Source organism: Ceratotherium simum, chromosome 5 (genome assembly GCF_057802395.1).
Source record: "Ceratotherium simum simum isolate JZ-2026a chromosome 5, ASM5780239v1, whole genome shotgun sequence".
In the NCBI taxonomy this organism is placed as follows: domain Eukaryota; kingdom Metazoa; phylum Chordata; class Mammalia; order Perissodactyla; family Rhinocerotidae; genus Ceratotherium; species Ceratotherium simum.
In genome coordinates, this window is record NC_141904.1 from 48,720,372 (window position 1) to 48,747,298 (window position 26,927).

Below are 26,927 nucleotides of genomic sequence, written 5' to 3' on the forward strand. Positions count from 1 at the left end.
TTCAATTTTTTAAAAAGTAAATTTAAAAAGACCTGCTCTAGAATAAATGTTTTCTAGTCCCCAGCGGGCGATTATGTGGCATGTTTTTCTACCAGCATGATAAAGACACCCTCTGACACAGGGATCAATCAGCATATTGACTGGTGTGGCACAAAATTCACTAGAAAAGAAAGTTCTGACTTTGGAAGAATTACCATTATCTTTGAAGAGTTATCTCCCACCAACCGCCATTCCCCTTTAAAGAACAGATCTGTGACTCCTCAAATAGCATTTAAATGTTATCAAGCAGAAACCATTCAAGTACAAAAAATCTACTAGTTTTCACAGCTATTATTACTGTCAAAAGAGACTGTCTCAACATTTATCAGTAAAGTTTTCTACTCACTCATCAAGAGAATATACTTATTCAAAAAGCCTTTGCTACGCCAAATCAGAAGAACATGACTTGGGCACTTTTCGACTTGCTCAGAGAATAACTCACACAGGCCACTTACCTGTCATCTGGCCTTTTTGTTCCCCGCTCGTAGGCAGAAGAGGGTGGTGAGAGGGAGCCCCTTCGTTTCCTTTTCTCTTTATTTTGAGTTTGCTTGTCTGGGTCTCTCTCTCTTGACCTGTTAGGAGTCTTTGGGGCAGCTGTTTGATCTCTGAAGCCAACAGTATCCCTTCCTCGTTCAGTTACTAAGCGAAAAGGGTTTTTAAAAAATTTACTTGGTAGACTTTTCTCTTTCATGATAGTACATCAACTGTGTAATAAAATTTCTATCCAACAAATGGATCTATGTACTCTTTCCTCATATACCCAGTCTTGAATTTGGATGAGACACAAGGTCTTGTGTGTGTGTACACTCTACTTCCTGCAAGTCTCTTCCATGAATGCCCTTTTCTACCTTTCCCCACCAAAGTCTCAGTCCAAGCCTTCACCATTTCTAACAAGTTCTGTGGAACACATGTGCATGCAAGATGTTCCCATTACCTTTAGCAAGGCAGTCTGCTTGTCAGTTCAAAATGTAAAAGCCTTCCACTGCCCCTGTAACTCTGCATATTTATAGTTTGTAGAAGAGCAGCCTGGCACACTAAGCATAAAAATCTCAATAGGAAAAGTCTCTTTAATTTAAAGAAAAAAAAAAAAAAGGATTAGACAACTTTTTATGAACTACAATTTTAAAAGGAAAATATTCCAAACACAGGTGATAACAGATGATAACTCAAGAAGTTATCAAAGCCAGAGAGCTACATCTTCAAAAAAAATGCCAGCTTCCTATTGAAAGATGGTACTACTAACCTTCTTCACTCAGTCTCTTTATCTAGAATGGTTCTCACTCACGCTATCCTCCCTCAATTTCATTGCCACTGTTCCCAAAAGGTGTCCTAAGTACCACTTTTCACTGATCACAACTCCTAGTTTCTCATCTCCCTAAAAAGTCTAAATCCCACCACAGAATATTTCAATATAAATTGACTGGTATTATATGTTGGTACTTTGTGTGTTAGTACTGCTACCTGATTAATCAGATTGCTCTCTTCTTGAGGAGAGAATTTCTTATAAAATATCTCTCATAGCACAAATCAGATTCTCAATATTAACTGGTTTTTCTTTTTCTCATCTCAGAAAAACATGCTATCAGTTGTTTTTTCCTAGCAGTAGGGTTAGATTTGTATGTGCCATTCTCGCAGTTCTCCTTTTAGTTGCCAAAAACTCCATTTATTTGCAAAACAGTTACTAATCTACAGGTATGTATGAGCATTTGTCAGTGAGAAGCTAAAAGAACTCATCTATACCACATGCTGGAAGAAAATACCACACAATTAAAACAACTGTTCCAGCTCACAAGGTACTAGCACAACATCCTTCTGTGAAGTACTATTATCTAGTTTCATCTGTATCTGCCCATGACTACTCTATTTCTTCCTTCAAACCTAGGTTCCTTGCCCCGGTGTTAATTTCCTTAAAATGTGGCTATTTCTTCACTATATCCTGGTAAAAAAAGAAAAGGAATCACACCAACAGTTCATATTCTGACTCTGCATCTTAGAATATGTGAGGCAGAGAAGTCATTCCATTTATTAAGGCTGATTTTCTCATATTATAAAATGAGAGTAAAGCTGGACTACACATTTCCCCAAGTATTTCACAATTCTTATGAATGTCAAAAGTTGTAAGCTTTTTAATTGCTTGACACTGAGGTATAGAAGCCAGGCTTGAATTTTAAGCATTTCTTTCTTTCTTTCTTTTTTTTTGGTGAGGAAGATCAGCCCTGAGCTAACATCCATGCCAATCCTCCTCTTTTTTTTTTGCTGAGGAAGACTGGCCCTGGGCTAACATCTGTGCCTGTCTTCCTCCACTTTATACGGGACGCCGCCACAGCACAGCCTGACAAGCGGTGCCTCGGTGCGCACCTGGGATCCGAAGCCAGACCGCCAACAGTGTAGCGCGTGCACTTAACGGCTACACCACGGGGCCGGCCCCTATAAGCATTTCTTTAATCTAAAATCCTGAGACTGGGGGTGGGGGTTGTTCTACATGTGAGGGAGAAACTAAAGTAGGCACACAAAAGACTGCTTCCTGAAAAGATTATGGCAGTCCTTTACACACTATGCCCTGCATCTCTCAGAGGGCCACATCAAACAAGACATTTGCAAAATATTGGGGGGAACTCTCACAGGAATTTAAGCTTTGCCTATCTTGCTAATGATTTCAACTCAGTAGGCGCAGAGAAGCTAGCCTCTGATGATCAGTTCTATAGTGGTGCCACTTGTTTTGCCAACTAGTACTGCCCGACTCTACCTTCTTTCTTATGGGAAGAATTCTTTGCAGCCCTAAGTAGGACGCCCAGTAGAATTAAAAATATCCAAAAAATACAACAATGATGCAAAGGACACCTCACAGGTCTTTAACCAACAAGATTATTTAACCAGTGAGATTTAAGATTATAAAAAGCTCTTCATGCCGAAAATAAAGAAAAAGACCAAAAACATGATCACACTGGCTCCTTCACCCTATTTATATTGAGTCAGTGCTGAAGGGGCTCGAGAGACCAACAATAGCCACTGTGATTGATCCCATTGCTTTAATTGCTAAAGAAGTATGCTGGAAACATAACTAAGTGGTAAAGCCCAGAAACAAGACTGCCATGGCCTCTCTGTTCTGTAATAATAATTCTTAACCTTTTGAGGTGTCATTGACTCTCTGAGAATCTGAGGCAAGTTTTGAATTTTCCCCAGAAAAATGAATGTACACAAAGGATTTTGAATATAAACATCTACAGGTAAAGACTTACACGAACCTCTAGGAGTACAAGTTTAAGAATGACTGTGTTAGAGGAACAAATGAATGGAAGAGAAGCTACTAAAGGCCATGACTTCAAGGAAAGCAACAACACAGGTAGTATAAAGGGACATCTCCTTTGGCAAAAATTCACTAAGAAAGAATAAAAATGCAGTTTCCAAATTTTTACACAAATATTTCGTTTACCTAATTACATATTGTCTGGTTTCAAAGACAAAATAGCTAAAATTCTTATCAGTTACCTCTGTGTACTTCAAAAAGAATATTTGTAAAGCCATATACACAGAGTATCTCTGAATACCTACTTGTGTTCTCCTTTTCAGCTTGACTTTTCTTTGGAATCCGATATACCTCCTGCAAAATATAAACCAAAGAAAGGTTATTAGTGTGGAGTGGAAGTGGTGATTGCTTTGAAGCTGACTGATTTCATATGGCAACAAGAAATGGGAAGGAACAGGCTGATATTTATTCTCGAAAATCTGACTTATATATGGCTTTAAATAAGAATAGATCCTGGTTCCTTACAAATAAGTAAAAACATATAGTACAAATATACACACACACACACACATATATACACGCACACATAATATATATATATATATATATATATATATATATTTTTTTTTTTTTTTAACATCTACCAGGCTTGTATGATCTCATTAGCTAAGTAAACAGGCTAAGTAACTAGGGAATTATATTCCTGGCAGGAATACACTTCCTGATAATCTTAATTTACATATGCCTTCTGCATATAAAATGAAGTCATCTATAGCTCCTTTACTGAGAGTATATAATTCTAACATCTCACTCACCATCCCTACTTAAGGGAAGAAAAGGTTAGTAATAACTCAGCTATGTAAAAACACTTCAAAAAAATTACCTGTGTAAAGACAATTCCCAGTATTCAGCATATCCTTATTTTTCTTTTTTGTTAAACACGTCTATTCTTTTTTCTTTTTTTTTTCCTCCCCAAAGCCACAGTACATAGTTGTATATTCTAGCTGTAAGTCCTTCTGGTTCTTCTGTGTGAGCCACCACCACAGCAAGGCTACTGACAAACAAGTGGTGTGGTTCCGCGCCCAGGAACCGAACCCGGGCCGCTGAAGCGGAGCACATCGAACTTGAACCACTAGGCCATCAGGGCTGGCTTCAGCATATTTTTCTATAAATGCAAAACCAACTTGGCTAATGGCCAAACATAATATCTACTTTCTTATTGTTGTTATTTATAAAAAGAAAAAATAAGCATTAGATTATTGTTGCTCTTAAAATAGTATCTAATACTGTACCAAAATTGTTCTTGAGAAATGTAAACTACGTTTTTAAGCCTTGAGGTACCTTTTCTAGTTGTATGAATCTAAGGCCTAGAACCTGTTCTGTTCCCTGACAATCCCTCACTTTTCTAGTCCATCAAGTAGCTCTTGGGCACAACACTTCCTTAACAATCAAGTGGGCAAAGGGCAAATCCACACATTCTCAATGGTACATCATATGATAACCTCCCTTTAGAGTAATCTCACAACACTGACCATATGTATATGACGTAGTAGTCTCATTTTTTAGGAATTGTACTCTAATAAAATCAGAGAACTCCTCTTTCCACATGATTGTTGGTTCTAGCAATATTTGTAGAAAATGAGAAACCACATGTCACACAACTGAGGGAGGGTCAAGATGTAATATTCAGTTGTCATTAAAAATGCAAATGTGGACTACACAGATACAAGGCCATCTATCCGAATGTAGATTTTTTTTAATCCTTCAATACTACATGCATGTTGATAAATTACTGAATAAAGATATTATTATTTTTTAAAGATTTTATTTATTTATTTTTCCCCCCCAAAGCCCCAGTAGATAGTTGTATGTCATAGCTGCACATCCTTCTACTTGCTGTAAGTGGGACACAGCCTCAGCATGGCTGGAGAAGCAGTGTGTCGGTGCCCGCCCGGGATCCGAACCCGGGCCGCCAGTAGCGGAGTGTGCGCACTTAACCGCTAAGCCACGGGGCCGGCCCTAAAGATAATTATTGTTATAATTAAATGTGCACTTATTCTGTGTGCCAGGTATCATGCTAAGCATTTCAAATGGCTGAAATTAGAGCTTCAAAACAACCGTATGAGGAAGGTACTGTTACCTCCGTTTTATAAATGGGAAAACTTACTTAAAAAGCTTAGCAACCTGCCCAAGGTTATGATGCTATCAGACGGTCTGACTCCAAGGCACTTTATCTTCTGTACTAGCTGACATAGGATATGGCTAACTGGGCCGGCCCCGTGGCTTAGCGGTTAAGTGCGCGCGCTCCGATAACTGGCGGCCGGGGTTCGGATCCCAGGCGCGCACCGACACACCGCTTCTCCGGCCATGCTGAGGCCGTGTCCCACATACAGCAACTAGAGGGATGTGCAGCTATGACATACAACTATCCACTGGGGCTTCGGGGCAAAAAAGGAGGAGGATTGGCAATGGATGTTAGCTCGGAGCCAGTCTTCCTCAGCAAAAAGAGGAGGATTAGCATGGATGTTAGCTCAGGGCTGATCTTCCTCACAAAAAAAAAAAAAAAAAGGATATGGCTAACAGTCAGCATTATTTTGGGAAGGAGTACCATTTTGGGGATTTATGCACAAATGTAGGTGGCATCCTCCGTCCCCCTAGCCTTTCTTTCCTATGTAGGACTTCCATTAGAACTATGAGTCTCAACTCTGGCTGGACAATTAGACCACTCCAGGAAACTTTTACAGAAATACTGTCCCAGGGCCGGCCCCGTGGCTTAGCGGTTAAGTGCGCGCACTCCACTACCGGCGGCCTGGGTTCGGATCCCGGGCGCATACCGACGCACCGCTTGTCCGGCCACGCTGAGGCTGCGTCCCACATACAGCAACTAGAAGGATGTGCAGCTGTGACATACAACTATCTACTGGGGCTTTGGGGGGAAAATAAATAAATAAAATTATTAAAAAAAAAAAAAAAGAAATACTGTCCCAGACAAACAATCTAAAACTCTGGGTGCGGGTCCCGGGAATCTGTATTTTTGAGAAGGTTCCCCAGATGATTCTGATGCCTGGAGAAGGTTGAGAACCACTCAACTACTGGCTTCTCTTAATAGTCTTCACTAACGCCTCCTCACAAAGGAGAATCTGAGAGAAAGACCTATACATGCCTGTCCTCAGCTCAGAGTCATCTGGGTTCTCTCTCTTCTTGGGCTGCTTTTGCCTGAAGAGAGGATACATTCCAATCTGCTCTTCTGAGAGATGCCCAGAGTTGTCTAGCTGTCAGTGTCTAGCTGTGGGTTATACTGAATCAGGGATAAAGACAGGAAGAACAAAGCTGACACTCATAGTTCTGTCTGACTTCTCTGTCCACCTCTCAGAGGAGTTATTAAACTTGGGGAAAAAGTAAGAATGCCACTTATCAGCACCTACCCACACTACAGGGAAAAACAAGTATTCTGCTAATTTTAAAGAGCCTGAAAATGACTATTGCATTAGGTACTCTGTAAACCGAGGCACTCCAAAAGATAACATGTTCATTCACAAAGGGTGCTTAGACAGACAAACCGAGGGACGTCTGCATCAACTAAGGATTACACAATTTTAACCTATTTAGTTTCTTTTGCACAAGGTCTTGGCATTAGAAACACTTATAGTAATTTATTACACAGACCTCAAGTTGGGGACCCACTCTGTGGTGGAAGTTACTGTTCCAGAGGAAACGCTTCTCAAAGATACATTCTTAATTCTATTCAAAAGTTTAGAGCAACTGCTAAGTAAAAAATGTATTCTGATGTGCACAAAACGGATGATTACTACTGACTAGTGGACCAAGAGATACTGACTATTAGTGCATGCCTAACATTATGGGGAACAAGTTCTATCAACATGCACCCAAGCACTTGGAGTTACTAACTTGATCCTCTTCTTCATATAGTCAAAGCTACACATAAAATTTAAGCTGGAAACTCAGATTACCCTACTTTGAAGCCCTGAAAATGGAAACGAATTTTTCCAAAGTCCCACAAATAATGAAAACTGAGAGGGAAGCAGAAGAAGCAGAAACCAACCACACAGTGCTAAATAAACTAAAAAAATATTGCATATCTCATGCTTTTTATCACTAAACCTATACCATGATTCTCTTTCATCCCTGGTAAAAACATCATTTACAGGCCTCACATGTAACCACAAATTATATATTTCCAGGGTCAGACTAATAAGTGTGCCTCTGCAAAATTTTTAACTCTTTTCAAAGTTTAGAACTTGGCCTACCCTTGGCCAATCACTGCAAAGCACTGCAGCACATTTTTAACACATCCCAAATGAACTGCTAGAAATAGACTGTAGAAACAGGACTAAAACAAAATTATGAAACAATACTTTATAACAAAACTTTTAGTTAACACTGATGTAGACTGTTCTTGAGCTAAACAAGAACTTGAGAACAAAATAACTTATGAGAGTACAATTAATTTTTTACCTTTTATTATAGAGATCAGATTATCTATCCTGTAATAACAGATTTGCTTTTTATTTATTTATTTTTTTTTTGTGAGGAAGATCTGCCCTGAGCTAACATCTGCCAATCCTCCTCTTTTTGCTGAGGAAGACTGGCCCTGGGCTAACATCCGTGCCCATCTTCCTCTACTTTATATGGGACGCCCCCACAGCATGGTTTGCCAAGCGCTGCGTCGGTGCTTGCCTGGGATCCGAACCGGCAAACCCCAGGCTGCCGCAGCGCAACGCGTGCACTTAACTGCTTACGCCACCGGGCCGGCCCCCCAGATTTGCTTTTTAAAACTAAGACTAGATTATTTTAGTTTTTCCTTGTTAGCAAGTACAGATTAAATTGTGTATGTGCCAACCAAATCTTTTTTCCTAGATATTTTCCTAAATGATAGCAAGTCTAAGAACAAAAAAAAAGAGAGAGAGAGAGGCTGTGAACAAGGTGCCACTTTCATAGCAGAAGAGCAGACAAACAACGGCAGGAGGGGACAAAGAGAAAATATGAAAGCAAAGCTACAAGATATGGAGTTCAAGTGCCAACTTTAGGTTTAAGAAGTCCTAGGAGAGAAGCAACTATTTTAGGAAATAATGATGATGAGTTTTTCAGAATTAAAGAAATATCAAATACTTCTGACTAAAGAGGGATTAGAGCTAAGAGCACCAAACAGGAACAAAAAGATTATGACCTAGCAAGTCTGCACCTGGGTTTATATGCCAAAAAAAAAACACAACCTCACATTGGCTCATATAGGGATATGCAGAAAATGTTCATCATCACAATGTCTATGGTAGAAGAGAGTTGAAGGCAATCTGGGTATCCATCAACAGGGAAAGGATGGATAAACTATTGTTAGATGCACACCAGGAAATAAAAGGCAGCAGTTAGAAGCAAAAGACTAGAAAGAATACAAAGCAACATGGATGGATCTTAAAAACATAGTGCTGAATTAAAAAAAAAACGATATATATATTAAAAATACATGTGTATATGATCATCTCAATTGACGTAGAAAAAGTACTTGACAAAATTCAACATACTTTAACGATAAAAACACTCAAGAAACTAGGACTAGAAGGAAACTTCCTCAATCTGATTAAGGGCATCCATGAAAAACCCACAACTAACATGGTACTTAATGGTAAAACACTGAAAGCTTTCCCCCTAAAATCAAAACAAAATAAAGATGCCTGCTCTCCCTACTTCTATTCAACCTTGTACTAGAAGTTCTAGCCAGGGCAATTGGGCAAGAAAAAAAATAAAAGGCATTCAAATTGGAAAGAAAGAAGTACAACTATCTCTATTCACAGAAAAAATGATCTTGTATATAGAAAATCCTAAAGAATCCACACACAAAATCTATTAAAGATAATAAATGACCTCACCAAAACTGCACGATACAAGATCAACATACAAAAATCAATAGTATTTCTATAAGCCAGCAATGAACAAGCCAAAAATGAAATCAAGAAAATCATTACATATTACATTAGCAACAAAAAATAAGTAAGTAGGAATACATTGCTTAACCAAGGAAGAGCAAGGCTAGTACACTGAAAATTATAAAACATTGGTTGCAAGAAATGACAGAAGACCTAAATAAATGGAGAAACTTATGGTTATGGATTGGAAGACAATGTTGTCAGGATGGCAATACTACCCAAAATGATCTACAGATTCAATGTAATTTTCTCTATCAAAATTCCAACTGCCTTTTTTGCAGAAATGGAAAAGCTGATCCTAAAATTCACATGGAATTGCAAGGGACCTTGAAGAGCCAACAATCTTGAAAACACACACACAGTAGAAAGACTCACAATTCTCAATTTCAAAACTTACTATACCAAGCTACAGTAATCAAAATAGTGTGGTACTGACATAAGGACAGAAATATAAATCAATGGAACAGAACTGAGAGTCCAGAAATAAACCCATACATCTATGGCCAAATGATCTTCAACAAGGGTGCCAAGACCATTCAACTGGGGGGAAAAAACTCTTTTCAAGAAATCGTGCTGGGACAACTGGATATCCGCACACAAAAAAGTTTGATTCTTACCTCACACCAAATACAAAAATTAACTCAGATCAAAAACCTAAATGTAAAAGCTAGAACTTAAAATTAGTAGAAAACAGAGGTAAATATTCATGACCTTGGATTTTGTGATGGATTCTTAAATATGACACTAAAAACATACAGAACAGAAGAAAAAGTAGAGGGGCCGGCCCGGTGGCATAGAGGTTAAGTGCTCACGCTCCGCTGCAGCGGGCCCGGTGTTTGCAGGTTTGGATCCCGGGCACGCACCGACGCACCGCTTGTTAAGCCATGCTGTGGCGGCGTCCCATATAAAGTAGAGGAAGATGGGCACAGATGTTAGCCCAAGCCCAGTCTTCCTCAACGAAAAAAACGGGAGGATTGGCATCAGATGTTAGCTCAGGGCTAGTCCTCCTCACAAAAAAAAAAAAGAAAAACTAGATAAGATGGACTTCATCAAAATTAAACACTTTTGTGGTTCAAAGGACATCATTAAAAAAGTGAAAAGACACCCACAGAATGGGAAAAAATATTTACAAATCAGATATCTGATATCCAAATATATAAAGAACTCTTACAACTCAACAAAAAAACAAACAACCCAATTAAAAATGGGCAAGGGATCTCTATAGACATATCTCCAAAGAAGATATACTGATGGCCAATAAACACATGAAAAGACGCACAACGTCACTAATCGTTAGGGAAACACAAACTGAAACTACGAGACAAGAATGTGGGGAAACTGGAACCCTTGTGCACTATTGGTGGGAATGTAAAGCAGTACAGCCTCTGTGGAAAACAGTATGGTGATTCCTCAAAAGATTAAAAATAGAATTACCACATGATCCAGCAATTCCACTTCTGAGTATACACCCAAAAGAATTGAAAGCAGGGCTTCGAAGAGATATTTGTACACCCATGTTCAGAGCAGCATTATTCACAATAGCTAAAATGTGGAAGCAGCCCAAGTGTCTGTCCACTGATGAATGGATAAGCAAAATATGGTATACAAACAGAATATTATCCAGCCTTTAAAATTTTATTTATTTATTTACTGTCCCCCCAAAGCCCCAGTAGATAGTTGTATGTCATAGCTGCACATCCTTCTAGTTGCTGTATGTGGGACACGGCCTCAGCATGGCCAGAGAAGCGGTGTGTCAGTGCGTGCCAGGGATCCGAACCTGGGCCGCCAGCAGCAGAGCGCAAGCACTTAACCGCTAAGCCACGGGGCCAGCCCTATCCAGCCTTTAAAAAGAAGGAAATTCTACAATATGCTACAACATGGATAAACTTTGAGGACATTATGTTAAGTGAAATAAGCCATTCACAAAAAACAAAAACAACGCAAATACTGTGTGATTCCACTCACAGGAGGTACTTAGAGTAGTCAAAATAATAGAGACAGAAAGTAGGATGGTGGATGTCAGGAGCTGGGGGAAGGGGGAATGAGGAGTTATTGTTTTATGGTTATAGAGTTTCAGTTTTACAAGATGAAAAGAGTTACAGGGATAGATGATGATGATGGTTGCAAAACAAAGTGAATATATTTAATACCACTGAACTGTATATTTAAAAATGGTTAAGATGGGGGCCAGCCTGTGGCTTGGCAGTTAAGTGCCCAGTGCCAGCAGCGCTCCGCTGCTGGCGGCCTAGGTTCGGTCCCGGGCGCGCACCGACGCACCGCTTCTCTGGCCGTGCTGGGGCCGCGTCCCACGTACAGCGACTAGAAGGAGGTACAGCTATGACATACAACTATCTACTGGGGTTTTGGGGGAATAAATAAATAAATAAAATTATTAAAAAAAATGGTTAAGATGGCAAATTTTATGTTATGTGTATTTTACTACAACAACAACAAAAAACCACAAAGAGATATCACTTCACATTCACCAGAATGGCTATTACCAAAAAAACAAAATGGTAAGTGTCAGTGTGGATGTAGAGAAACTGGAAACCTCATATATTGCCAGTGGGAATATAAAATGGTGCAGCAACTGTGGAAAACTTGCTCAACAAGTTAAACATAGAATTATCATGACCCCAAAATTCCACTCCTAGGTATATACCCAAGACAAACGAAAACAGGTGTTCACACAAAAAAAATGTACATGGATATTCATAGTAACATTATTCCTAACAGCCAAAAAAGTGGAAACAACACAAATGTCCATCAACTGATGAATGGATAACAAAATGGAGTATATCCATACAATGTAATACCATTCAGCTATAAAACAGAATTAAGTATTGATACATGCTACAACATGGATGAACCTGGAAAATCCTATGCTAAGTAAAAGAAGCCAGACACAAAAAGCTACTTATTGTATGATTCCACTTGTCCGCATTATTCATAGATTCTGTATCTGCAAGTTCACCAACTTACTAAAACTTATTTGTAATCCCAAAATCAATATGTGAGAGAAAACTTCACTAACTCTTCCCAAAAAAGATGAAACAACTATTGATGTTTTGGGGTATACTTTTCCAAATAATTGACCAATAACACAACAACATTCTTTTCCCAAAAGTCTCTCAGAATCCTTTCATTACTCTTTCTGGAAATATTTCTACTACACTACTATCTTTGTATATTTCCTTCCAACTGCTTCAGTATTATTTTCATTGACTTTATGAAATCAATGCATTTTTATTTTGTAATAGAATAGATCTACACTGTATTTGTACTGCATTACCCTATTTTTATGACAGTGAGACTTTGGCTGAGAAAGACAATAATCCATTAGACAAGGACAGATGCTAACGTTAACTGAGAAGGGATGAGTGAATGAAAATTAAATTTTTTAAAAATTATTTTATGGAGATCACCTTTGTTTATAACGTTGTGTAATTTCAGGTGTACATCATTATATTTCCGCTTCTGTAGAGACTGTACCGTGTTCACCACAAAACTCTAGTTTCCATCCATCACCATACATATGTTCCCCTTTACCCCTTTCATCCTCCTCCCATCCCCTTCCCCTCCGGTAACCAACAATCTGTTCTCCTTATCTATATGTTTGTTTGTTTGTTTGTTTGTTTATCTTCCACGAGTGAAATCATACAGTATTTGTCTTTCTCGGTCTGACTTATTTCGCTTAGCATAATACCCTTCAGATCATCCATGTTGTTGCAAATGGCATGATTTAGTCTTTTTTCAATGGCTGAGTAGTATTCCATTATATATATATACACACACACACACACACACACACACACACACACACACACCCCACATCTTTTTTATTCAATCATATATTCATGGGCACTTGGGTTGCTTCCAAGTCTTGGCTATTGTGAATAACGCTGCAATGAATATAGGGGTGCATATATCTTTTCGAATTCATTCTTTGGAATGAAAACACTAATTCATTCTTTGGAATGAAAACACTGGATAAATACCCAGAAGTGGAACAGCTGGATCATATGGTATTTCTGTTTTTAATTTTTTGAGAAATCTCCTTACTGTTTTCTATAGTGGCTGCACCAGTTTGCATTCCACCAGCAGTGTATTAGGGTTTCCTTTTCTCCAGATCCTCCCCAATACTTGTTATTTCTTGTCTTTATAATAATAGCCAGAGAATTAATTTTTTAAGCATTCAGTTCATCAATTAATGTTTTTTGTTGTAACTTTTGTTTCTCTAAGCAATTTTGAAACTGTGAAGATTAAGATACTAAGAATACCATATATTTGTGTATCTGCGTGTATGTATATATGAATGTGTATTTATGTATTTAGCTACATGTGAGAGAAGATTTTCCAAGGTAATTAAATATATTTGAAAAAGATTTCCAAAAATCCCACCATCTTCCCAAGATTTTCAGGCATTTGTGAAGTTTTAGGGTTCAAAGCAAACATACCAAATATTTATCTGAATTTATTGAATACTGAAAATTTAGAAAAAGAGGTAAGAACTTAGAGAAACAAAATGATGAAAAAATTTAAGCTCCTTTGGTTCCCACTGAAACCATATGGCTTATAGATAAATCATCTGATAAAATACATGATTAAATGAGTTCTCTTAGTCATCAAGGCTAAGGATATTAAAGCACGTATCTTTGGGTAATATTAGACTGCTATGGAACCTGATTCCCAATCTGACCTGTGGCCTGGTTACGTAAATACCCCCTCAACTTCAGCCAAGAATGATTTTTTTACATTTTTGAATGAAGGGAAAAAGAAAAAAGGGAAAGAAGAAGAGAGAAAAAAGGAGGAGGAGAAGACGAAGAAAGTCACATTTTAAATTTTAATATTTTAATACTTACTATCTGGCCTTTTACAGAAAAAATATTGTTAACCCTTGATCTAGAGAAATAAAAGCACATCTTTGGGTAATATATGACCCTGTCATGAAACTTGATTCACAATTTTATACACTAGCATAAAGATTTAAAAAATCCATTTTCTCAAAATTAACAACAAAATTTAAAAATGAACATACTACCTATAACCTCAATGTCTACACCTCAACCCTACACCACCCCAAGGTCCAATTAAAAAAAATTACTGGGCAAATACTGATATATGCCTAGCTCCTTTTCCCTCAGCATAAATTCTATGAAACACTTTCAGTGGTAATGGTTCTATAAGCAGGATTTAACTTCCTTTAACAGAAGGAAGAATTGTTTAACTCCTATCATCATGTCCCTGTAAAGCATAAGAGTCTGGTTTTATCTCATAAATTGCATTGCAAATGTTGGAAGTAGGGGGATCTCCATTAGGTCACAGAGGTCCTGAGATTTGACTGGAAAAAAAACTTAATATACATATCTGGAGGTCTCATAAAATCACACATATGAGGGGGGGCAGATGAAGGGAGAGTGAGAGTGAAAAGGGGAGTAGAATAATTTTTTTTATTCTTTTAAACCCCTGAAGAGACGCTCTTCTAACTTCAGATAGCTGGGCTGCCAAGAAATGAAAGGTAGTAAGATCCAGTTTCAGTTTTCAGCCACTCAGAAAAATGAACAAAGGATATGGACACAGTTCTTAAAATCGGAAGTACAAATGTAAAGATATTCAATACTTCATGCATAAGATAAATGCAAATTAGAGGCCAGCCCGGCAGCGTAGTGGTTGGGTTTGCGCGCTCCACTTTGGCAGCCCGGGGTTCGCAGGTTCAGATCCTGGGTGCAGACATACACACTGCTCATCAAGCCACGCTGTGGCGGTGTCCCATATAAAGTAGAGGAAGATGGGCACGGATGTTAGCCCAGCACCAATCTTCCTCAGCAAAAAGAGGAGGATTGGCATCGGATGTTAGCTTAGGGCTGATCTTCCTCACAAAAAAAAATAAAAATAAAAAAAATTAAAATTTAAAGAAGAAAAAAAGATAACATGCCTCAGAAGAAGCCCTAGATATAGTATCAAAAGACTTCTGTGCATTGTGACTGTATTCATGGTAAAGACCACCACCTGGGGGCTGTGATGTCTCAGGCAAAGGCCTAAGGAACCTGGGGACTCCCAAGGCAACTTCTAAATGCTGCTCCTCAGCAAGGGCCATACCTTAAAAAGCCTTGCTAGTTCACTGCCACTCAGTTTAAACTTGTCTCGCCCACCTCCTTCTTCTCTAGCCTTACCCACCTTGACTTTAATTCAAAAAATCTACCATAGCAATGCTTAGTTTTATTCAACACACATCTAAAATGTGCTAGGCTTATGTACTGAAGCACAAGGTGAACAGCTGACATAAGTCCCTGCTTTCAAGGCCTCTCTAGCCCAGTACTAAATATGTGTGTAGAAAAATAAAAGTGCTTTCATGTTGGTAAGTACACACTGAAGAGTAATCAAGGTCATGATTAAATGTTTCTCTAATTTCAGATTTGTTTTCTAGCCAAATTAATTCCAAATCCAAGATTTTTCCTCACATTTTTCAACTTTAACTACCTCTTCTATAATTTTTCTAATTAAAAGTTAAAAACCGGGCCGGCCCCGTGGCTTAGCGGTTAAGTGCGTGCGCTCCGCTGCCGGCGGCCGGGGTTCGGATCCCGGGTGCGCACCGAGGCACCACTCCTCCTCCAGCCATGCTGAGGCCGCGTCCCACATACAGCAACTAGAAGGATGTGCAGCTATGACAGACAACTATGTACTGGGGCTTTAGGGGGAAAAATAAATAAATAAAATCTTAAAAAAAAAAAAAAAAAAAGTTAAAAATCACCACAGCCCTCCAAGTGATTTCATTGAAGTTACATCTGCACTAGTCAACCCAATACTATAGTTAAGAGTAGGAGCCCTACTGCTGTCCAAATCATCCAGAAAATACTTTTTGGACCACAGTCCATTCCTCTCCCAACCCAGATATATACACACCCCTGTTTGAGAAGCTGATCATATTTATGGACCCTTGCCACAGAAACCCCCACAGTTTTGCATATGATTTCAGGAGTTCTGAAAATCCCCTGAAGTTCAATCATGGACCACAGGTTGAAAATCTCTGCAGCATTACTTGAACAAAACACTAAAATGGTAGTTTCTAGGATTTCAGAATGAATTTGGACTTAACTACAGTTTCTAAATCAGAAGCAGATTAAGAGAAATATGAAAAGTATTCACCAAAGGTACATAATTGCATAAATTGCCTAGCAAGGATACAGAAATCAATATCTCCTGGATGAGAAAAAGGAGTGGAAAGACACAGGATTTAAATCAGAAGACCTGAGTCAATTTTCAGCTCTGTCACTTAAAAGCTAAGTCACAACCTCATGGCCCTATTTGTTTCCATTTTACAGCTGATAAAAACACCAACATGTACTTTACAGGGTTGTAAAGATTACGGGACACTCACTAAAATATTTTCTGACCACCCATCAAGTAAAATACACACACTATGGATTCAAGAAGCAGTATGGTACCATGGAAAAAGACAGACCTTTATTTCTTCTACTTATGAAGTGCCAAACTACATTCTAGGCTCTCACAGTGCCCTAGAGCCTCAAGTGACCAAGACAGAAGCAGCCTCTGCCTTCACACAATGTACAATTATGAAATATTATCTGCTATGATTGGAAAGGATATTACGAGATCATACAGAAAGGGCAGAATACTTTGCCTTGGAGAAATAGGAATGGCCTTCCTGGGGAAAGGATGAAACTTAAATGAGAAGAGACATCTAAACAAAAGAAAGTGTTTTCAAGAATGAGTGAATTGGGGCCGGCCCAGTGGCGCAAACAGGTGCGCGCGCTCCGCTGCGGCAGCCCGGGGCTCATCGGTTCGGATCCCGGGCGCACACCGACGCACTGCTTGGCAAGGCATGTGGTGGCAGCGTCCCATATAAAGTGGAAGAAGATGGGCACGGATGTTAGCCCAGGGCTGGTGTTCCCCAGCAAAAAAAGAGGAGGATTCGCAGATGTTAGCACAGGGCTGATCTCCTCAAACACACACACACACACACACACACACACACACACACACACACAAAGAATGAGTGAATGTATGTGTTTGAATGTTAGTAGCACAGGTCCACTGGTGGGCCAGAATGGCTTGAGGTAAGACTGCATAAATAAATGAGGACAAGACTATGGCATGGTGTGCAAGCTTCATTAAGAAAAATGGATTTAATTTTAACAGTTTAATGAGGAACCATTTAAAAGTTTTACTTAGGACACCAACATGAACAGATCTGTATTTCCAAAAGATCACCCTGGCTACTGAATGCAGCACAGACTGTAGGGGGCACATAGTAGTCATTCACTGTTATTAAGAGGTGACTTATTATTATAACCATTACTATAAAGATATCATAATAAAATTAACTCTTACTACAAAGATTAAGAAATGGTCCCCGCCCTTGAAGATCTCATAGTCCAGTGAGGGGAAACAAACATCTAAACAAGTAATTTTAGTAGTCTGTTAAGATTACTACCACAGTATAGAAATACTGAAAAGGACAAAGCATCACAAAGAATGAACTGTAACTGTAACTCTAAATAAAGGAAGATTTAAAAAAAAAAAAAGAAAGGAAGAAAAGAAAAAATATTCCAAGCAAAGAGAACAGCATATACAAGGACATGGAAAGGTGACTATGTATAAACAGCCTGATATGACTCATGCACTGAGTGTGTAAGAGAAATTGTTGGGCAAGAAGGTTAAATAAACATAGAAGTACTTTTCATATCACACACTAAAGTCTTTGTTCTTTGAGTAATGAGAGTCTCTATGATGCTACTGGAGATTCCTATCGATCAGATCTGTGTTTTTAAAAAAGATAACACTGTAGCATAATAAATAATAATATGAAGGGGGAAAAGAATAGGAGCAAGAAGGACAAATAGAAGGCTGTAGGGGAAAAGAAATCTCAGATGCCCTAAGAAATACCACTTTTTATGGGATAGGGAGAATAGGAACAATCAGTGAGAGCCACAGAAGGAAACTCAAATGATTCAGAAGAGTGTGTCTCAGATTAACAGAAGAGAAGAGAAATGATAGAGAGGCCAAGTATATTCTGTGTATACACATTCATTCATATACATACATAAATATACATATATATTCATATACATATACATTCATAAATATACATATATATATGTTACAGTCTGCTGACAGCTCCTACAAGCAATGCGCAAGTAGCAATGATCTCATCTATAGGCCAGATCTTGGTTTCAAAGTATCATTTCCCACCACAAGGAACGAGAGCTCCTTGGAGAAATGGCTGATTCCAGGGCTGGGTAAGGGAAAGTACAAGATGGGCCTGGAACAGCATGTTGTACCAAGTTAAAATAATAATGGAGACATATCAAAATCTCACAGAAGGGAAGTTAAAGGGTCTTCCACTGGCCAAATAAGGCATAATTTAAGCATCAAGTAAATAATGGAATTAATGGATCATAATTCAATGAATAAAATGAGAATCCATGAGCCTAAACTGACATAAATCAATGAATAAAGAACTAAATGGGAAAGCAGGGAAGGCTGTTGCTTACAAAAGAATGCCAACCAAAAAACACTGAAGTAAAAGGAATGATGGATTAGAAAATCACCATTTGGCAACCATCAAGTTTAAGCGATTTCAGGCAAATTCACTGGGTTTTAAAACTAATGGATAAATTTGATGAAAAATAGAATATTTACATATTTCCAAAGGTGCTCCTATGTGATACTGTTTAATTAGAAAGGGAAAAATAGTAACTTTACATTGGCAATGCCTGGCAGACACCACCTTAACTAAGTGATCAAAGTTGACAATGCCTGTAATGAGACTAATCAACATCACGTGAAGAACACTACTGCAATATTCCTGACAAAAATGTATAACCTGAATCCTTTAGACAAGCCCAAATTGAGGAATATTCTAAAAAATTCAAAAACATTAAAAAATGTGAAGTTTATAAAAGACAAAGAAAGACTGAGGAACTACTCCAGATTAAAGGATATGAAAGAGAGACAACTCAATGTAACACTTGATTTCAGATTAGATTCTGGATCAGATAAAAATTTTTTTTTCTTTTTTTTTTTTTTTTGTGCTATAGAGGACATTATGTGCATAACTCGCAAAATTTGAATCAAGTCTGTTGATGAGATAATAGTATCGTGTCATTGTAATTTGCTGATTTAGACATATAGGAGAATATCCTCATGTTTACGACATAAACACTAAAAATCCAAGGGCAGCAGGTGTCATATCTGTAACTTACACTTTAAAAGTTAAAAAAAATTAAGAGAAAATGCCAAGGCAAATTTGGTAAAATGTTAACATTGGGGAATCTGGATGAAGGGTTTAGAGGATTTTTAGCTGATTTTGTTCTACATTTGCCACTAGAATGTGTATTACATGCAGAATACATACAGAATAGTATTCCGGCAGTTTTCCTGTAAGCCTGAAGTCACACCAGAATTAAAAGTTAATACTAAGAAGGAAAACATATATTTTCATTATGGTTACATATAAGACTAGATTATACGTATTTATCTATACTCAAAAAGTCTCTTAAGTCTCCGACTAACTTGATCATCGTCCTGAGGGAAAAACAACATTCCTTAAATGTCTCTTTTAGTCCAGTAATTCTATAACGTATATACTCTCCCACTTCTCAGATAGTCTTACATCCAAATCACTTAATTTTTCCTAAACAGAGTCAAGACTTTTTTAAAAAACTATCTTCATGGGCTATAGAAACATCAGTATATCTTTAAGGGAAATAGAATTAAGAGCTCACCCAAAAGAATAAAGTGTCAAAATGACTTCATTCAAAATCAGAATGTTTAGAGCAGCCAGATTCTGTACTTTATCGTTTAGATCAGCTGTTGGCAAACTTTTTCTGTAAAGGACAAGATATTAAATATTTTAGGCTTTGTTGGCCATCCAGTTTCTGAAGCAACTACTCAATTCTACCACTGTGGTGCAAAAGCAGCCACAGACACTACGTCAATGAATGAGCATGGCTGTACAGTTCAAAAAAAAACTTTATTTACAAAAACAGGCAGCAGGGCAGATTTGAACAACCCATGATTTAGATGAAAGTATTTATCTGATAATAACAAAAAAGACTACTAATAAGTTTTAGACCATGTTTGCCTTTTACCAAGTGAGATACCTATAAAAAAATTTTCATTGTAGCAGTATCTAAGATAGCATTCTTTGGGGGCAATTCTGAATTTTAAAGGAAAGGATAAGTAATCTTGATCCTTAGGGATACCGAATAATCTCTATTAAGGATTTTGAAATTCATAACAGAAATACAGAGCACAAAATTTCAGTTTGAAATGTTGCATAGCAGATTTCACATACAATATTAGTTACAGACTGAAATTCCAAGCAGTATCAGAAAATTTTTCAGCTGGGTAACTCCGTTTTATTTGAACTTTCTGTAGAGAGTTTAATGCTTAACTTTCTAGGAAAATAATGTTTGTTGAATTAAAGACAATGTCTTGACATAACGATGAAAAAGATAAGAATAGTCATTAAGAAGAGTCCAATTTATCACATGTATGGAATGTTGTCCCTAAATTACCTAATCCAGGTATAACTGTAAGTATCTAAACTTCATTATAAGGAGAGATGCACATCCTGTAACCTAAGTGTTTACAAGAGAGGCTCTGGAATCACTAGCCATCACAATCTCCTGGGTGTTTGCAACTGAAATTGCCAAATTCATGGGAACCTTACCTCTTCTTCTCATGATCCAAGTGAATGAAGATTTTTCCAGTCAAGTTATAATTAATCACTGTTTTGCCCTGTGAAGTCTAGGGTATATTTTCAGCACGAAGGGTGATGTACAACAATTCCTTTTGCAAACAGGAATATATGCACATGTCCCTGCTGAAAATGTAGCCCAGTAAACTTGCATATAAAAATGAATACATGCTCATGTGTAGCAATGTGCTAGGTGATGTTTCTTGTTGATTCTACTTTAGGAGTCAAAATGTGTAAGCCTTGTGGAGCCAAGGTAGTGGTCCTGTGTATAGAGGTATAGAAAAAGTAGCTCACTTAATCCTTTCTCGCCAGGAGTCGGGATTTTCCCCGGAACGACATCCATTGTCGGCAATGGACGCACCAAAATAACGCCGGCGCCAGTGAGTTAACCACCTCTGTCCTCTTTTCACCTATTATATTTTTCATGCATCATCCAACTTCCCAACCATCTTCCTGTTTCTTCACAGAATGCACGCTAGGTTCTCGTTTTTCTTCAGCACGAAGTTGAAAATGGAGTTGAGAAAAGGAGACACATGGTCAGCTGGTGATGTTAACAAGCTCCTTGCTGCCCTGAGAAGCTAGATGGAAATGGTTCAAGTTACAAGGGGGATCATCATCAGATCTGGGAGGACAAAGAGTAATTCACGAAGCTTCATTCCCTTCCCTCCCACCCTCTGTCATTTATTGATGATCCCTATAGTCTGCCTTTACAGCAAAATCAAGATTAAGAAATCTGAAGCAACCTCGTTCAATTCTTCACTCCATCCGGTATGCAGAAAGGCCAAGTGGAACACATGTCCAGCAATGTTACAGTGGCCCCAGGTCAGGGAAGCTTGGAGTGGCTAACATAACCACAATCTTAGATCAACGCTTTTTAGTGTGATCTTGGAATTAACATCAGCAACTTATATAGTGCTTGGACACAGGTACTTAACAAAGGTTGGTTGAATAAGACATTTTCTTTTCTGCCAATATCTACTTAATATATAGGTGGAAGTCAGACAGAAGTAGTTAACTCTTTGAATGCCGGGATAGTATACAGAAATCACATCAAGTCAATGTGTTCCTCTAAAATATGTTCAAATTATGGGTTCCTGATTTCAGAGTTCTGGTTAGATGTTAGCTAAAGTTTTGTTTGTTTTTTTAAGGACAACCATAATCAGAGTTTTGAGATTAGAACCATGGTAAATGTTAATTAGAATGATAGATGAATTAAGAACCCTAGTACCAATGTGTAACAAAACATCACAGTTCAGTCAAGGAAAAACATTTCTCAGTAATGCAATTTTAGATGGGTAATGATTCCAGAGCAAACTAAATTTTGAAGCAGGAGGATTTTATTTAACGGCTTTCTTGATGCTAAGAATCGGGATAAATCCAAAATATGAAGGTTAAGAAGGATATATTTTAAGTATGAATAAAATTTTAAACCCCATCAAGAGGATCATCAAGCTACATAGTACTGTGCAACTGCTTTGATCCTTCAGATAGGAGTGAGGAGGATAATAAGCAGGGGAAGAAATAATTTTGTAGGACTCAAAAATGTATGTCTAGAGTGTAAGTTTAAATTACCAGTTATATCTAATTGGTTTAAGGATATCTCAGAGAGTAAGTCACACCACTACAATTACAATAAAAAACTACCATATAGAGAAACAAAAATATTTACTTTTTCCAGATTTCAAGAAGAGACAGGTTTTTAAGAAATGATGACGATTATGTCTTATTTTTTAAAATTACGTCAACCAGAGACTTCTCAAGCAAACGTGAACTACTAGGTCTACAACTCTCTCTCTATAAAACTATGTCTGTAAGGCTTTCCTACATCCACCTGTGTACTCGTCTCCATTTCCACCTTCCTTACTGAGCCAGAGATAGTACAGGCTGTACTAGCAGTCTCCAAACCCAAGAGAGACTTCTTCCAGGGACTCCTGTGCCCTCACAAAGCAAGCCTTAAATAAAGGTCCACACAAGTGACTTCCCAGCATCTCTTTCAATTAATTCCAATTCCGGTTCCTGCAGTTTACATGTTGTATCATAAACAGATTTACTATGAATTCTTCCTTTTATATTTATAAAAAGATCAGATTTCATAAGGCTTAATAAGGATGAGTTTATGTTGAACCGTAAGTGATGAAAGAGTAGCATGAGTAAGAGCTCGAATGGGTAACGAGAGCTGAAACCACACCATACTTAAAGAAGGGTCTCAACACGGTAAATTACAAATGTCAAAACTAAGCCCAGTGCACAACCAACCAACTACTCATTTTGCTCAGTTTAAGGGCAGTTCCATATAGGTCAAATCAAATCACAGGATCTAACGGGTGAGCTTTGTAGTCATAACTGGGGACAGGGAGGAGATTCAGGTGTCCACCTTGCTGCAAATAAATCTGTACTGCTGGTTTATCTGGTTGCTTCACCTCTGGCAGAAGAAAGGAGGAACAGGAAAATAGAAGCTAGGTAGTAACCTGTTCCCACAAAGTCCTCAAGACCTGGATCCCAGATCCAGATTGCTTACATCAAAATGTACCACATCTCTCCTAGGCTCATCCTGTTCACTTCTGTGTTATCCAAGACCAAAACTGGGTTTTCTGCAAAGCAAACCCTGCACAACTTGCTATGTTCTTTAACCAGAGATTACATATTAGGCGTAAGGGTTCCAGACCTCTCTTTTTTCCTCTAGATAACATCTTTTGTCCAAAGAAATAGCCATTGTAAAGGCAGGCCTATTTCAGAAGCAACAACAGAACTGAATACCAACTAGCTCCATGTAAACTTGTTTTACTGGAATAGAAATTTATATTCAATCATTTTTTGATGAGACTTGCTAAATTACTTTGGTTTTCTAATTAGCTTTTATTTTTAATTAATTTCTAGTTAATCCAATAATTTAATTTCCAATTAATTTAAACATTCATTTTTTCTTACATAGAGTCTTACACAGATTTTTCAAACAGAATCATAGCTTTGTTACTCAAAGGGTTTTTGTTTTTAATGTAAAGAGCACTTGAATGACTGAATTCACTGTTGTGATATGCTTTTCTAAATGAGGAAAAAGGGGACATTCGTTTATTAGTTTGGCTAGTATATCTCTTGCCAAGGTTTAAAAGATGTTTGAGACATTTATAATTAGCTGACAGTAAGAGAGATAGCATTCCATTTTTCAACAATATGTATAGCTAGAAAAGTAGGTAATTCGACTTAGGTTTGTGGAACTCTAAACCTGAGTAATTCAAGTTAAAATGAACAAAAATGTCTTCTTACCTTGAGGTCTTTCCAACTGTCCAGGAGTTTGGTGGCCAAATCACTTATATCTACTGTTTTATCTGGCTGTTCCTGGCTCCTCTCACTCTCCACATCAGATACACCCTCCTCTTCATCTTGAGATGGTATTTCCTCAGCAATAGGTTCTTCTAGTTTTGTGCCACTGCTCTCTTTAGGCTCTATTTCAGTGTCAGCCTCTGGTTCAGATGTGGGTAGCTTACTGGTCTCCATGGCGATTTCACTATCAACTTTAGATTCAGGCAGCTGTTGTGTGAGTAGTTGTTGTGATTGTAACTCTTCCTCTTCTTCTACAGGAACATTTTCTAACTGGTCAAGGTCCTCTTTGCCATCCTTGCCTTCTAGCTCACTGGTAGCATCAGAGATTGCACTGTCCATGCTATTTTCACTTATAATTTTAAGTCTGCGAAACATGAGTTTCTTGGGGGTGTCTGTGTCAGCTTCTGTGGTCAGCTTGGTAGAAGGATCAGGTGTGTTGAGTGGTGTCTGAGCACGTGATGTATTCTCACTAGAATACCCATCTCCTTCACTCAACTGAGGGACAGCAGTCTTGGTCTGAGACCAACGTTGAATAACTGGAAGTACTTTGCTTTCCTCCAACATATTTTTAGTAGGAATGGGTAAGTGTTCCAAAGTCTTTATAATCTGATTAAACATAATAAAAAAAAAATCACATCACTTTGTACAAGTTGACTTTTCAAACCTCTGGATGGGACTTAGATCATTTCTGTAGGAGCAGTGGGTTTTTTTACTGTCTTATTAAATTAAGACCTAAGTCTCTGTAACCATAGAAGGATTTAAATGTCATAATATTATTTTCCTCTAGAAAGGAAGGAACACTGTTTTAACAAGACTGATCAGCAAGAATAAAATGTGGAGCAGAGGACTGCTCACAACAAAACATAGCACTGATTAATATTCTCCACCAGTACTTCTCAAACCTGGGTAATTTTTAAAAAATATATACACTACTGGGCCTTGTTCTGAGTTTCTTTTTCTAAAAAGTTTTCCAAGTGACTATGATACAGGCTTGGGAACTGTGCAACAATACTTAAATGATGTCTCATATACACACAAAAAATGCAGATATTATTTACCTCTTTAACCTTTGATAAACAGCTGTCTAGCAAAGAGAGACTCTCTCTTCATTCAGAAACAAGCCCCCCCACTCTGAAATCCAAGAATTTCTTCCAAAGTACTCTCCAATGTAGTTTTACAGAAACCCCAAGGCTTCCCAGCTTCTACTTATTGCCAAATCTACTGGAGAAGGATGAAGGCAAGACAATCACTTATTTGCCCACTCCCATGTATTTGTTTTTAAAAGTGTATTATTAAATGTCTTTGGGATTATATCAGAAATTAGGATTTTAAAAAACTACATTTGGGGCTAGCCCCGTGGCGTAGTGGTTAAGGGCGCACGCTCTGCTGCTGGTGGCCCGGGTTCAGATCCCGGGCGCGCACCGATGCACTGCTTCTCAAGCCATGCTCTGGCAGTGTCCCAAATAAAGTGGAGGAAGATGGGCACAGATGTTAGCCCAGGGCCAGTCTTCCTCAGCAAAAAAGAGGAAGATTGGCATGGATGTTAGCTCAGGACTGAGCTTCCTCACAAAAAACAAAAAAACTACATTTAAACTAAGTTAGAAAATACTGTTTATTCCATGGGAAGGTATAAACATCACAACTCCACTAACAATGCTGCCAATGAACATTTACTTAGATCTTTTAAAACACTTATTTACTCCTCAAAATGTTCTTACTCTAGTCATCCAGAATTCAGCTCTTCATTAACTTTTTAGAACCCCAGAATTTAAGTTCCATATAGTTTCCTATCTTTCTAAAACTATGGTTTTAGCAATAAACTGGATCTTTCACTTAACTATATTATTATTATTATATCTTGCTCTTGCAGTTCCAAACTACGTAGCAGTGCCAACCTTAAGAAATACTATAGGGAAAGCCACAGGGCAAACTCACCACTAGCAAAGTATATGTACAGGTTATAGGTACAGAAATGACATTGGGATGATAAAATTATTATTTAATACCAGTGGTAAACACAGTGCTAAATTCATTATCACTGATATTATCACATACCCTCAATCTAAGCAATCAATATAGTACTTTTAAGAAACAAGCAAGTTGAATGTGAACTGACCTCTTCCTGAAGCTTCTGGTTACTTTCCCGGCCGTCACCTAGCTCTGCCATCCAGATCCACAGCAAAGACAGCCCATGACGTTCCAGAAAGGACTTCAGGCAAGACTGCGAGTGTGTGTTCTTCCATGGGGGAAGAGAAGCAGGATGCAGGGTATTGGGGGACCGAGGCAATACCAGACAGAGCATTAAAGAGGGCTCACAGAGAAGACTAAAGAGTTTTATATCCACAAAAAACACAGAAACTCTATTTTGATCAGCTGAACTAGAACTATACAACTAATAAATACTTTAAAGTAAGAGAGTAAGAGATTATAGTCTTTTCTGATACCTAAAATATAACCAGCCAACCTGGACTTCACTAAAGTAGAAAATCATATAAATATTAATACGTCATATTACAATGAAATTCAATTCTGAGGAACTAAGAAAAAAATTACTTCACCATTTTTACTGAAAAAGCTAAAACTATAAAAATAAGCCTTTAAATCATTTTCTTTTCTCTCTTCCTTTCAGAACCTTGTTCAAAAGTCTTTTTTT

General features: G+C 38.0%; 1 protein-coding gene across 9 annotated transcripts in view; it reads right to left on the bottom strand.

The window, feature by feature from the left end:
- Nucleotides 1-26,927, bottom strand: part of SETD2 (SET domain containing 2, histone lysine methyltransferase) — a 139,443-nt gene that overhangs the window by 42,865 nt on the left and 69,651 nt on the right. For 7 of the 9 annotated variants that reach the window (XR_015552216.1, XM_014791438.2, XM_087430869.1 and 4 more), the window contains 4 exons: nt 26,391-26,510; nt 24,218-24,880; nt 3,592-3,640; nt 495-678 (listed from right to left, as the gene is read on the bottom strand). Coding sequence is in view for 7 of the 9 variants with exons in the window: in XM_014791438.2 (XP_014646924.1) it covers nt 495-678; nt 3,592-3,640; nt 24,218-24,880; nt 26,391-26,510 (1,016 nt within the window). In the remaining 2 variants the exon portion in view is untranslated. Of the gene's footprint in view, nt 1-494; nt 679-3,591; nt 3,641-19,976; nt 20,079-21,363; nt 21,532-24,217; nt 24,881-26,390; nt 26,511-26,927 lie in introns of those variants that run through there. The other 2 variants (XM_087430874.1, XM_087430873.1) reach the window with 2 other exon arrangements.